Here is a 14974-nt window from a genome sequence, read left to right on the forward strand (position 1 = left end):
TGATATATAGGGTATATGATAGAGGAGAGAAGCTGAGCTCTGTGATATGTAGGGTTATATGATAGAGGAGAGAAGCCGAGCTATGTTATATATAGGGTTATATGATAGAGGAGAGAAGCTGAGCTCTGTGATATATAGGGTTATATGATAGAGGAGAGAAGCTGAGCTCTGTGATATATAACATTATATGATATAGGAGAGAAGCTGAGCTCTGTGATATATAGGGTTATATGATAGAGGAGAGAAGCTGAGCTCTGTGATATTTAGGGTTATATGATAGAGGAGAGAAGCTGAGCTTTGTGATATATAGGGTTATATGATAGAGGAGAGAAGCTGAGCTCTGTGATATATAGGGTTATATGATAGAGGAGAGAAGCTGAGCTCTGTGATATATAGGGTTATATGATAGAGGAGAGAAGCCGAGCTATGTTATATATAGGGTTATATGATAGAGGAGAGAAGCTGAGCTCTGTGATATATAGGGTTATATGATAGAGGAGAGAAGCTGAGCTCTGTGATATATAACATTATATGATATAGGAGAGAAGCTGAGCTCTGTGATATATAGGGTTATATGATAGAGGAGAGAAGCTGAGCTCTGTGATATTTAGGGTTATATGATAGAGGAGAGAAGCTGAGCTTTGTGATATATAGGGTTATATGATAGAGGAGAGAAGCTGAGCTCTGTGATATATAGGGTTATATGATAGAGGAGAGAAGCTGAGCACTGTGATATATAGGGTTATATGATAGAGGAGAGAAGCTGATCTGTGTGATATATAGGGTTATATGATAGAGGAGAGAAGCTGAGCTCTGTGATATATAAGATTATGTGATAGAGGAGAGAAGCTGAGCTCTGTGATATATAGGGTTATATGATAGAGGAGAGAAGCTGAGCTCTGTGATATATAGGGTTATATGATAGAGGAGAGAAGCTGAGCACTGTGATATATAGGGTTATATGATAGAGGAGAGAAGCTGATCTGTGTGATATATAGGGTTATATGATAGAGGAGAGAAGCTGAGCTCTGTGATATATAAGATTATGTGATAGAGGAGAGAAGCTGAGCTCTGTGATATATAGGGTTATATGATAGAGGAGAGAAGCTGAGCTCTGTGATATATAGGGTTATATGATAGAGGAGAGAAGATGAGCTCTGTGATATATAGGGTTATATGATAGAGGAGAGAAGCTGAGCTCTGTGATATATAGGGTTATATGATAGAGGAGGGAAGCTGAGCTCTGTGATATATAGGGTTATATGATAGAGGAGAGAAGCTGAGCTCTGTGATATATAGGGTTATATGATAGAGGAGAGAAGCTGAGCTTTGTGATATATAGGGTTATATGATAGAGGAGAGAAGCTGAGCTCTGTGATATATAGGGTTATATGATAGAGGAGGGAAGCTGAGCTCTGTGATATATAGGGTTATATGATAGAGGAGAGAAGCTGAGCTCTGTGATATATAGGGTTATATGATAGAGGAGGGAAGCTGAGCTCTGTGATATATAGGGTTATATGATAGAGGAGAGAAGCTGATCTGTGTGATATATAGGGTTATATGATAGAGGAGAGAAGCTGAGCTCTGTGATATATAAGATTATATGATAGAGGAGAGAAGCTGAGCTCTATGATATATAGGGTTATATGATAGAGGAGAGAAGCTGAGCTCTGTGATATATAGGGTTATATGATAGAGGAGAGAAGCTGATCTGTGTGATATATAGGGTTATATGATAGAGGAGAGAAGCTGAGCTCTGTGATATATAGGGTTATATGATAGAGGAGAGAAGCTGAGCTCTGTGATATATAGGGTTATATGATAGAGGAGAGAAGCTGAGCTCTGTGATATATAGGGTTATATGATAGAGGAGGGAAGCTGAGCTCTGTGATATATAGGGTTATATGATAGAGGAGAGAAGATGAGCTCTGTGATATATAGGGTTATATGATAGAGGAGAGAAGCTGATCTGTGTGATATATAGGGTTATATGATAGAGGAGAGAAGCTGAGCTCTGTGATATATAAGATTATATGATAGAGGAGAGAAGCTGAGCTCTATGATATATAGGGTTATATGATAGAGGAGAGAAGCTGAGCTCTGTGATATATAGGGTTATATGATAGAGGAGAGAAGCTGATCTGTGTGATATATAGGGTTATATGATAGAGGAGAGAAGCTGAGCTCTGTGATATATAGGGTTATATGATAGAGGAGAGAAGCTGAGCTCTGTGATATATAGGGTTATATGATAGAGGGAGAGAAGCTGAGCTCTGTGATATATAGGGTTATAGGATAAAGGAAGAGAAGCTGAGCTCTGTGATATATAGGGTTATATGATAGAGGAGAGAAGCTGAGCTCTGTGATATATAGGGTTATATGATAGAGGAGAGAAGCTGAGCTCTGTGATATATAGGGTTATATGATAGAGGAGAGAAGATGAGCTCTGTGATATATAGGGTTATATGATAGAGGAGAGAAGCTGATCTGTGTGATATATAGGGTTATATGATAGAGGAGAGAAGCTGAGCTCTGTGATATATAAGATTATATGATAGAGGAGAGAAGCTGAGCTCTATGATATATAGGGTTATATGATAGAGGAGAGAAGCTGAGCTCTGTGATATATAGGGTTATATGATAGAGGAGAGAAGCTGATCTGTGTGATATATAGGGTTATATGATAGAGGAGAGAAGCTGAGCTCTGTGATATATAGGGTTATATGATAGAGGAGAGAAGCTGAGCTCTGTGATATATAGGGTTATATGATAGAGGGAGAGAAGCTGAGCTCTGTGATATATAGGGTTATAGGATAAAGGAAGAGAAGCTGAGCTCTGTGATATATAGGGTTATATGATAGAGGAGAGAAGCTGAGCTCTGTGATATATAGGGTTATATGATAGAGGAGAGAAGCTGAGCTCTGTGATATATAGGGTTATATGATAGAGGAGAGAAGCTGAGCTCTGTGATATATAGGATTATATGATAGAGGAGAGAAGCTGATCTGTGTGATATATAGGGTTATGTGATAGAGGAGAGAAGCTGAGCTCTGTGATATATAGGGTTATATGATAGAGGGAGAGAAGCTGAGCTCTGTGATATATAGGGTTATAGGATAAAGGAAGAGAAGCTGAGCTCTGTGATATATAGGGTTATATGATAGAGGAGAGAAGCTGAGCTCTGTGATATATAGGGTTATATGATAGAGGAGAGAAGCTGAGCTCTGTGATATACACAGTAAGTTGATATGATTTGGAGCAGGTTTCTTAGTAACACCTGACCGGATTCCTATGAGATACAGTAAGAATTACTGACCGCTTTCCTTGTATCATTGTGTGATACAGACATTTATTTTTACGAGAGCTGATAAATATCTCCTAGTGGTATAATGAAGTATCCTGCTCGATCTTGAGACGAATTCTGCCTGTAACTCACATTGAAGAGCAGGAACTTTTTCTGTCTCCAGCAGGAAGATTTCCGTTGTTGATTTAGCAAAATACGCTGAACCTGGTCTTACACCACCCGAGCCTAATGTGTATGGATGCTTTGGGAAAAGAAGGATTGAAGATGTTGAATAATATCCTTTTCTTCTCAGGTTAGATAAGCCGTCTCAGAAGGTTGTCACAGTGTTTGCCATACAAGTATATGGCTGATGCTATTGAGACCACATGGCCATCTTTACACCTCTCACCTCTGTATGACTTCTGAGACATAGAGTAGGTCTCCATAGACGTCTACGGTGGTAGTACTGCAGAGCTTGTAAGGAACCATAATGGAAATAATACAGATGTAGCCTTGGACACCACATTCAGTTTTTGGCTTAGAGGCGGTTTACATTTCTTGCATTCATTCTTCCTCCCCCAGCCACAAACTCCTGACACTCACATCAATCCGCCTCACTATAAACCCGCCCCTATGAAGAAAGTGGTTTACTTAAGTATTAATGACATTCTCTCCATCTCTCTCCTTAGTGGGACCAGACGTCTGGATAACTTTTGAGAAGGCTCAAGCATCTAAAGCAGACTTGTCAGTGCTAAGGAGGCTAATGTGACATTGCAGCCGCTTAATCCTGCTCTGTCATGTCATGTGACTCGGAAAGTGACTTATTACCCTGGAGCACAAGACGGCATCTGCAGACCTGCACAATCCTTCTCTAAGGCTGGAAGCTGTGCCTCAAAAGTAGACGCTTCAGAGCCGAGGAGATAGGATGAAACGGGAGAAGAACTCTGCAACATCTTCATCTGGCGCAATGACAACGAGAGGCGAAGTGTCCCCTACATGAGATCTCCTGGAAACACTTCTGAAGGCAAAAAAATTTCAGGCTCAAGGGGGATTATAAGACTTATTGCTGCCATTCACGAGACTTGAAGACGTTTCGTTACAAGTGCTTCCTCCCAACTTCAACTTTTGCTGGACGTTTTGGGTACTCGGACCATCTGACTGTGACCTGAGGTCTGTGACTGTTACTTTCTACCGACATACAACAAGACTATTACCTTAAGGTGCCCAAATGTTTACCATGACGGCAATGTACATGAATGGAGGGGGTCCGGGGAACCAGCGGTATTCCCGCTGGAACCGGCAGGACAGCCTGGAAGATTACGCCCGCTCGGAGTGCTATGAACAAGATGGAGAAGGGAAGCAACGTAAGTTAACGCCCTTTGAGAAGCTCAACCATGACATGTCGCATGATGAGAAGACAGTCAAGGAGATGGCACTGGGTAAAAGGATTGGCCTTTACAGGCTTCGCGGAGAAATCGGAAGTGGAAATTTCTCACAAGTGAAACTCGGGATTCATGTACTTACCAAAGGTAACATTTATGTCCATTCTTTATAATGCTGATTTATTGTATATGAAACATAGACGAGGAGAAGACCTTAGCAATGTGCAATGGTGTAACCATAGGGGCTGGACTGGATGTGGGTGACCTGAAGAGGTCCTAAAGGTTCTCGTTCCTCATATGAGACCAGTAATTTGGGGCAATGATAACATCCATTAGGTTATGTCCATAGGGACGGCATGGTCAGGCAGAAAATTTCTGTTTCATGAATTGGAAACAGAATTTTTTCTGCTTGACAAAAAGTGTCATGGAATCCGACGCAGAGACCGATGTGGAATTTGTCTTCAGAAAGCGTCATGGAATCCAAAGCAGAATTTGATTTCGGAAAGGCTACAACCTCCTTTTGTAAGATCCGAATTCCAAAAGCGAAAACTGTTACAGAATAGAATTTGCAAACTCTGCTCCAATTCTGAGTTGGTCGGCAAATCGGCTTTTTTTCTGCCTCTCATTCGTTCCAATGGGAGTTCTCAAGCCGAATCCACCTAAACATGCTGGATGTTTAGTTTTATACAGAAAAGGACCTATCCAACCAACTTCTACAGAAGTATCAAATGGATAAAAGGATCCGCGCTTACCAACCGTAGTTCTTGTTGCATTCGTTTATTAAAGCCTCACACACAACGCGTTTCGAAACCAGAAGCTGGTTTCTTCTTCAGGTGCACAAAGGACAAAGGATGTCCTTTGTGCACCTGAAGAAGAAACCAGCTTCCGGTTTCGAAACGCGTTGTGTGTGAGGCTTTAATAAATGAATGCAACAAGAACTACGGTTGGTAAGCGCGGATCCTTTTATCCATTTGATACTTCTGTAGAAGTTGGTTGGATAGGTCCTTTTCTGTATAGTACCATGCATACGTGTTTTCACGGTTAAGATCTGCCAGCTACTAGCCATTTTGTCTATGAAGTGATATTTGAGTGCTGTGATCACTTCACAGCGCTTAAAGGTGATTATATGTTGAATAATACTTTGTGGAATCACTTTAAAAGGGTAATGCACAAGGTGCCGCGCGGTGCTCTCTCTTCTGTTTTCTTGGATGTTTAGTTTTTTCCCACTAGCCAAAAAAATCAGCTACGGAGCAATGGAGATGAATGGGAGGCAGATCTCAAGTGGAATTTAAGGGTATGTTCACACCGTTGAACTTGCACAAGGAATTTCTCTGGTTGGCCAAATTCCGCCATGGAATCCATCAAGGAATTTGCAAATTCTGCAAGGGCCAGGCAGTATTTTTTTGCATCTCATTAACTTAAATGAGGCCTCATTCGCGTGTCTTTATATCACGTATGTGTGGCGTCTGCGTTTTTCACAAGTGACGTATGTATCCATTCATTGCAATATGATTAATTCAGACGTCCATGTTTTTTTTACGAATCGTATGGTGAAAAAAACAGGTGAAACGGGTAAAAAAAGAAAAAAAATTACATCTATGTGTCATCCATTTTTCATTATGGACCCGAAAACATACAAATTATAGAAAATTATGTAAAAGGAAATTTGATCTACTTTTTACAGACGTGATAAGCGGATCTTAGGCCCGGTTCACATCTGCGCATGGGTTTCAGTTCGGAGAGTCTGCTTGACACCTAATTCACATAAAAAAGTGGCTACCTAAGGAAACCCGCAGACCCCATAGACCAGGGGTGGGCAATTAATTTTCCCATGGGGCCAAATGAGAAATTAAAACCGTTCTAGAGGGCTATGGGTGCTGCGGCAAATTTAGCTCCACCCACTTATACACTGACTCCGCCCATTCTCAATCATTTTTGCATGTGCCCCCACAAAGTATAATCCTCCTACAGTCACCCTAACATTATATACCCCAACATTATAATGTTCCCCTCCAAATGTACCACAGTATTAAGTCCCTCTCCTGGTGCCCCAGTATAAACCAGCAGAAACTAGAGAGGACAATTAACTGGGGCAGCTGGAGGGGGACATTAAACAGTGGGGGTAGCTGGAGGGGGACATTAAACTGGGGACAACTAAAGGCAGACACATCCCCCTCCAGCTGCCCCAGTTTAATGTCCCCCCTACATCTGCCATCAGTTTAACTGCCCCTAGTTCCCTCCTCTTACTCACACATACTGTCTCTTCTCTCCTCCTTATTTTCCATCAGTCTCCTTTCCTGACAGCTTGCTCTTTCTGTGTAGAGCAGCAACCACACTGTCCCGTGTGGCTCTGCCCACTAACGAGTCTTAGCCTATCCTAGTGAGCTAAAGGACCTGTGATGACGTCATCAAGGGTCCTTTAGCGGACTTCCCATTCAGCATCTCCTTTTATCCCACAAGCTATGTGGGCCGGACAGAACCAGTCAGAGGGCCGGATGTGACCCACGGGCCGTATATTGCCCAGGTCTGCCATAGACTATAATTGGTTTCCGCATGAAAAATGTAGAGAAAAAAGTGCTGCTTGCAGGACTTTTCTCTCCGCATTTTTCATGTGAGAGGGGAACGGAATGGCCTGAACGCAGATGTGAACCGGGGCTAACGTGTACTTCACATGTCCATGCATACAGACGTGTGAATTAGGCCTGTAGATGAGGCTGAAAAAATCTGTGATTTCAGGTGGATTTTGGAGCTGATTTTGAGGCAGATTCCTCTTCAAAATCAGCTTGAAACTCCTCTGTGTAAACATACCCTAACACGTTACCTGACTAGACAACATGAAATAATCAGGGTTTTGATCCAATTGCTATATTTAGAGTTGGGAAGGACTCTTGGATCACCGCTACCGTAAATGGAGTTTTTTTCAACCAATGTTAACAAACTGAACAGTTCAGCTCTGCTACGTATGTTGTTGTACATGGGTTTTCTTTATCAAAAAGGGTTGAGAATACAAAGCGTTCCATCTCATTGCCTGTAACAATTAGTACTTGGGTTGCATACGACACATAAGACCCCCTATAGTGAAAATTCAGAAATCACGGAATTATCCCCTCGGCCTCGTTCACCCACACTGATCCTGACTGTGCTGTCTTTTGGCAGAGATACAAGTTCCTGTCGTTGCCCGCACGGGATGAAAGGAACATGAGTCACACTGGTGATGGCGGCCGCTGATATTACTGCAGCTGATGGGGAATAAATAGAAGTTTTATAGGATTTTTTTTGTTTAGTTTTGTTGAATGTTATTTTTAATTGTTCACTCTTGAACTTTGGTGATGGGCATCGTGCCACAACGCACACTGTAAGGCCTGATAGTGGTCACCTGATCACCCAGCAAATGCTCGATCACCCAATCACCCACGTCATCATCCCAGGTGTGCCCATGTGACCAATGTTGCCCAATCACAGGCCGGGGTGCATGACATCACCTGGAGAGTCATGGACACCATGAGGAGGTCCAAAAGAGGTTAGGGAAGTTGATTAAAATTTAGGGTTCAGCCGATCTTGAGATTTCAGGATCAATTTTTAAAATCCGGTTTCCGATCATTTTCCAGCCGATCCCGATCGTGAAATTTGCTTGATCGCCGATCAGGATCTGATCTTTCCCGATCCCGATCGCTCAACCCTAGTCAATGCTTCTCTATGGGAAAAATTGCTTTTAGGGTTGAGTCGATCTTGAGATTTCAAAATCCAATTTCCGATCATTTTCCAGCCAATTGCAATTGTGAAATTTGCTCAATCGCTGATTGGGATCCAATCTGTTCCCATCCCAATCGCTCAACCCTAGTAAAAATGTTCTATATTTTTTGTCCCCTCCTTGGGCCTCCACCTATTATACTTTGGTCTGATGAGAACCCAGAGTATAATAATTTACCGAAATCCAATTCATGGTGGCCAGTTTAGTTTGCCCATGACGAATCTCTAATTCTTCGGTTTTGTTAAAAACTCAACAATTTAGGATATTCAGATTGAACCCGACTCATGATGAACCGATTCGCCCATCTCTAATCATGACCTATCCACAGGTCATCTGTATCAGTATAATATGTCTGCCAAACAGCACAATACATCTCAGCTTCCATGACCGCTATGAATGTGAGGGACGTAACCAATTTTTGAAAGTCTTTTTCATCCATTGGAAGTAAATTTTTGTGTAAATTTGTGTAAATTTTTTTTTTCCTAGAAAAAGTTGCAATAAAAATATTAGACAAGACAAAGCTGGACCAGAAGACGCAACGCCTGTTATCACGGGAGATTTCCAGTATGGAGAAACTGCATCATCCTAACATCATCCGACTCTACGAGGTGGTGGAGACTCTGTCTAAGCTGCATCTTGTCATGGAGTACGCGGGAGGCGGAGAGCTTTTTGCCAAAATTAACACAGACGGAAAGTTATCTGAATCAGAAAGCAAAGTGATCTTTTCGCAGATAGTGTCCGCTGTCAAGCATATGGTGAGTTAGGGTTTGCACATATATGCTTTGTTTTACGTTGGGTGTAGAGATGGATGAATCTCCCAAGATTCGTTACGTTTCGGGTGGCTTGGTTTCACGATTGGTTTCGGGTCGAACAAGTTCAGATAGAGCTAGAAGTGAAGTCATTATACTCTGGGGAGTCATCCCGGATTAACCAAAATGTAGAGTATAATAGGTTGTGGCCCATGGGAGGTGTAAAAATAAAAAACCTTTATACTCCCCTTCCCTCATCTCTTTTGGACCTCCTCGCGATGTCTGGAGCGCTCTCTTGGTCCTCAGTGACGTCATGCGCCTGAGGTCACTACTGTGGCTCAATCACAGGCCTGACATGACATCACCAGGAGAGCGTTGGATGCCACAAGGAGGCCCAATAGAGAGAAGGTGAGTATAAATGTTTTTTTTTATTTTTTACACCTCCTCTGGACCTCCACCTATTGGTGGGTGAGGTGAGGGAAGGTGAGTATAAATGTTATTTTTTGTCACCTCTTCTGGGCCTCCACCTATTATACTCTGGGGTCTGAAGACTTCATTTTAAGCCATCCCTATCCCACCCTATTTGATCATTAGCTTCTAGAAATTCCAATAAATATGTCAGGTTTACTATAGTGAGCCCCAAACTACATTTCCTACAATTCCCGTTTTCCCCACTTTCCTTGAAGGTGTTCATGCAGTGTTTTGGACTGCGCATGCGCTGGTTGTATTTTACATGCATGCTCTGTATAGAAATTCCAATAAATATGTCAGGTTTACTATAGTGAGCCCCAAACTACATTTCCTACAAGTCCCGTTTTCCCCACTTTCCTTGGAGGCGTTCATGCAGGGTTTTGGACTGCGCATGCGCTGGTCATATTTTACATGCATGCTCTGTATAGAAATTCCAATAAATATGTAAGGTTTACTATAGTGAGCCCAAACTACATTTCCTACAATTCCCATTTTCCCCTCTTTCCTTGGAGGTGTTCATACAGGGTTTTGGACTGCGCATGCGCTGGTTGTATTTTACATGCATGCTCTGTATAGAAATTCCAATAAATATGTCAGGTTTACTATAGTGAGCCCCAAACAACATTTCCTACAAGTCCCGTTTTCCCCACTTTCCTTAGAGGCGTTCATGCAGGGTTTTGGACTGCGCATGCGCTGGTTGAATTTTACATGCATGCTCTGTGGAGCTACTGCCCAAGATTTAGGCCTTATATATGACGTCAATAGACATTTTGAGGGTTCATTGAGGTCTGATAGATCATATACTGAATGTATGGAAAAAGAAGCGGATAGAGAGGTCACATGAGGAACGTGTGAGTGAGTATATTACATAGGTGTTTAGTACTAGTACTAGTAAGTACGGTAGATACTTTAAGTGACTTGTGGTAGGTTCTAAAGAATGGGTGCAGCACAAGAGAAGTTTCAGGTTTCAGTTCAATGGCCAATGTATTCTTGTGTTCTGTTCCAATTCTCTCCGCACATTCTGTTCTTTATTCTCTATAATCCATCTCCCAATTATTATAAAATGCTTAATCCCATAATGATTCTTCTGAATAATTATATCCTACCTGTGCTTAATTCTCAGCATGACAACCAAATCATACACAGAGACCTGAAGGCAGAAAATGTCTTCTACACCAGTAACACCTGTGTCAAGGTCGGAGACTTTGGATTCAGCACCATAAGTAAAAAAGACGAGACCTTGAACACCTTTTGTGGCTCTCCACCATACGCGGCCCCCGAACTCTTTCGAGACGAACACTACATTGGCATTTTTGTTGACATTTGGGCCTTGGGCATACTCCTGTACTTCATGGTGACGGGCAGTATGCCGTTCCGAGCAGACACAGTGGCCAAATTAAAGAAGTGCATTCTTGATGGAACCTACTCCATTCCTCCATACGTATCCGAACCCTGCCAGAGGCTGATCAAAGCGATGCTTCAACCCGTTCCTTCCGAAAGATGTAGTGTAGACTACATCATGAACAGTGAATGGATGCATAATATACAATATCCAAAACCATTAGAACCCTTTAATCTGGATCCAAAACACTTATTGGACGCCAGTACCCTGAAGGACGATGAAACCGAAGTGAAGAACGTCTTGGAAAATCTGGGAATTACAGAAGAACATATTCTAAACAATCGGGGCAAAGATTCTCGCAGCTCAATAACAGGGATTTATCGGATTGTTCTTCATAGAGTCCAGAAGAAAAAGGCGGTGGAGAACGTTCCAATAATAACACACCCGGAACCAAAAGAAAAGACCACAAAGAGGCCTCACCGAACCCGCCGAGAAATCAGGCACACATCTAAATTTTGTTCCATTTTATAAAATGTTTTCAATCCTTGACAAAATGAACTGAAATACTCGAGAGATGAGAGGCTGCTTACTTTTTTTATCTTTGTACACCAATTTTCAGTGATGCCTTTAAGAACTTTTTGCAAAAAGTTCTCCCTTAAACGGCTACGGCTAAGGTTTGCTCTAAGGGATTTGATAGTGCCAGTGCCACAACAACACCACGTATGCTCGGTAGGGGTTCCCCTGACAAAATGGTAGACATCTAATGGGACAAGAGTAACCTCCCGGGGAAGGAACATTGCAAATATTGTGGTACTTATATAATGATAATATGTCCATCCAATACTCTAAAGGTCCTGGTTGATACCTGGCCTAGAAATTCAGACCTCTATATCTGAAGGCAATGACCAAAACCTACCAGGACTGTCTTACAATATTGATCATTTTTGTTACAAAAAGTTGTGGGAAGACTCATTATAAGGGACAACAAGGTGCAGGGGCTAAGAGGGTGGCGGGACCCTGAATGGAGTGGTTGTTGAGCGTACCCATTAAAAGTCAATTGGACTCATGAAGATAGTCCAATATGGAGAATATGGAACCTCATTCCAGAAAATGCCAGTGTGAACAGAGCCTATGATCAATATTCATTCATGTAGTGGTATAAGGCTCTGCTCACACTAGTGTCACAGTTCTCTTTATAACAGTGAAATTTTGATGGAACTCATGGATTTATAATAGATCCCAGGGTTCTTGTAGCTTTGGCACCAAGAGAAGCTTTGCAGATATATGAACACCCACCGACATAATTCCTCCATAATTCCGTGCTTAAGTCAATGACCCAGTGGCTAGTCAATGGATATGGAGAACCGTGCAGCGACTGAGTTGTCTATATTAGACATCTGATTCTAGGGCGTTGCCGCCACAGGCTCCACCATTTTTAATGAGAAGATTTTCTTTGCCTAAAAGCCTCAAAGGTATTTTTCATTACATGCATAAGATACAAAAATAATATGATATTTCTCTATATGGAAGTACGTTGTATGTGTCCAAAAATATTTTCTAAGCATATAACGTATTGGTATGTATATATATATATATATATATATATATATATATATATATATATATATCTGTACAAGAGATATAGACAAAGAAAATCTCTGCACTAAGAATGGTTGAGCCCTAGGTCTGCATTCCATATGTTGAATTTTCAATTGTTAAGAAATTTAAATCTGGTTAAGTTTGCGGGAAAGCCCCTTAGGCTGAGGCCCCACGTAGTGAAACGGAGCAAAAAAAATAAACACATTGCATTTTCACCTAGTTTTCTTCTGTGGACTTTCTGTCCCTATTTTATGGAAAACACCAGAATTTCGTTAGGTATAATTGACTCGCTGTGATTTATTACAAAAATTTTGAAAACGCAGCTTTTCCTTCGTGGATTTTTTCTGCAATGTGTGGACGGGAATCCCATTTACTTTGCAGGTAATGTAAAGCTCAGTGTTTTTCTCCATTGGGGCCATGGCTTAAAAGGCTTAGGCTGGGTTCACATGGGAGTTTTTTGGACTGGATTTAGCCACCTCAGAATCCGGTCCAAAAAACGGCTAGCCGCGACTGGATACCGGTGCAGTGCATACAGTACACCGCCATCCAGTTGCGACATCCCGCTCCCAATTAGGCCCAAATGAATGGACCTAGTCGGGGCGAATCTGGAATCCAATTGAAGGGCGACATGCCCTTTCATCAGGTGGATTCCACAGCTGACGTCCTCCTCGCGGCACTCCCTCCCGACTAGGCCCATTCATTTGGACCTAATCCAGAATGGGATGCCGCAACTAGGTCCAAATCCGGTCCAAACAACTCCCGTGTGGACCCGGCCTTTGCGATCCTCTTCAAACATTGACATCCAAGTTACTCTCTGTATAGTCCCCACTAGAAGACATGACATAGGACACTGCTCAGATGTTACTCAGAACAGTTGCTCGCCCGCTTATTTCGGGTCAGGGTGACCATGTTAAAAGCTTGTAGAAATGACGTGATGTTGATAAGAAAAGGATTAAACTAATAAGCCACTGTTCATACAGAGCTGGAATAAAGCAGCTGGTTAGTAAGCAGTACGCCCTTGGGACATAAGGTAAGTGAATAGATGACAAGTACAGGTCCTTAAGGTGTTCGGGCTGCTTCATAAAGATGATAAGAAGGTGGTTGTAATCTGCTCTGCTCCTCTGCTGGTCTCCTTCCTCTCCCTGAAGATGCCTGCTTGTTAGTCACAGCTTCCCGGGACACATATCGCCATATGATGTCCTATAGAAGCACCGTATAGCGAGACACAGGTCCTTAGATTAATCAATGATCGCAACTCAGTCCCATTCAAGGGAATGGGGCTGAACCACAGACCGGTGGTGGGCTTGGTGTCAGACCCCTGCCGTCTGTTAAGCAAGGAGAGCCAGACTGTTGCCAGAATTTTCTCTGACCATTTCAACGCACCTAACCCCAGGTAATCAAATGATCGTCGGCCATAAAGCAAGACAGCTGGTTGCCTGGAACCTGGTATCAGATGCTGCACTCCTGTTTTAAGAAATGTGGTTTTTTTGGAATTATTTTCAACTATTTCAGAACAGTTTTACGTGGAGGAACGAATATCAGATATGGGTTCGTTTTTGTAATTTTACCAAATTTTTGTCTTTAAATATGTTTATTGTATAACAGAATTAACTATTTAAAGATACAAAAAAAAAATCCCTCTATTTTTGGTTGACCCCCGATACACTATATCTGATAGGATTTCTAAAGTTTTATACCGTATCACGTCTTTTTTTTTTTGGGTTTGATATTTTCCTAGATCCGTCATTTGCGAGGAATTGAGTTTTACAGTTACTGGTGACCACTGTTTGGATGGGATGATTTTTAGGAAATCACTATTTTTGATAGAAATAGTCTTCCTGAGTATATTTTGGGTTGTAGCAATTTTTAACCTCGTCTTATACCCGTGTGTTACTGACGTCAGAAAGCACACTTGATACGTTTTACTGCTTGCCATAAAGCAAACTGCTGCTCTGGTGCTGTTAAGAGGGTGTGACAATAATATTTTACGTTTCATTCTCACCTATAGAGAAGATGAGGATAAGGGGGTATTAGCAATGATGGACCGGACAGTGACGGAGGGGTCCATAGGATAAAAAATTGTGTGAATTGTATATAAACCTAAATATGGGGACGTGACACATGACTGGGTGGATTGTAAAAGATTTACCCTCCTGCAACTTTGACACGTTCCATAGAAGTCACTGAAAATCCAGTCACTTCTATAGGAGCACCAAAAAGTTGCATATATAAAACTGGAGTCATGCTTCACCCATGTAGCGCTCTCCCGTTACCCTTTATGTGCCTCATATTTTGGGCTTCTCCCTCTATATTAATAGCACTGAGCTTTTTATGGGATACATCGATTAAAAGTGGCCTTTCAATGGATTTGTATGAGACCTATAGGAAGGCCTC

The 14974-nt window shown here is 41.8% G+C and overlaps 1 protein-coding gene across 3 annotated transcripts in view; it reads left to right on the top strand.

Annotated features, from left to right (window-relative positions):
- Positions 1 to 14974, top strand: part of NIM1K (NIM1 serine/threonine protein kinase) — a 74098-nt gene that overhangs the window by 57305 nt on the left and 1819 nt on the right. For 2 of the 3 annotated variants that reach the window (XM_075269061.1, XM_075269071.1), the window contains exons 2-4: positions 3976 to 4815; positions 8906 to 9174; positions 10763 to 11769. In XM_075269061.1, coding sequence (XP_075125162.1) covers positions 4515 to 4815; positions 8906 to 9174; positions 10763 to 11512 — 1320 coding nt within the window. In that variant the 5' untranslated portion in view covers positions 3976 to 4514 and the 3' untranslated portion in view covers positions 11513 to 11769. Of the gene's footprint in view, positions 1 to 3975; positions 4816 to 8905; positions 9175 to 10762; positions 11770 to 14974 lie in introns of those variants that run through there. The other variant, XM_075269079.1, reaches the window with a different exon arrangement.

The sequence above is a fragment of the Leptodactylus fuscus genome, chromosome 1 (assembly GCF_031893055.1).
Source record: "Leptodactylus fuscus isolate aLepFus1 chromosome 1, aLepFus1.hap2, whole genome shotgun sequence".
Taxonomy (NCBI): Eukaryota; Metazoa; Chordata; class Amphibia; order Anura; family Leptodactylidae; genus Leptodactylus; species Leptodactylus fuscus.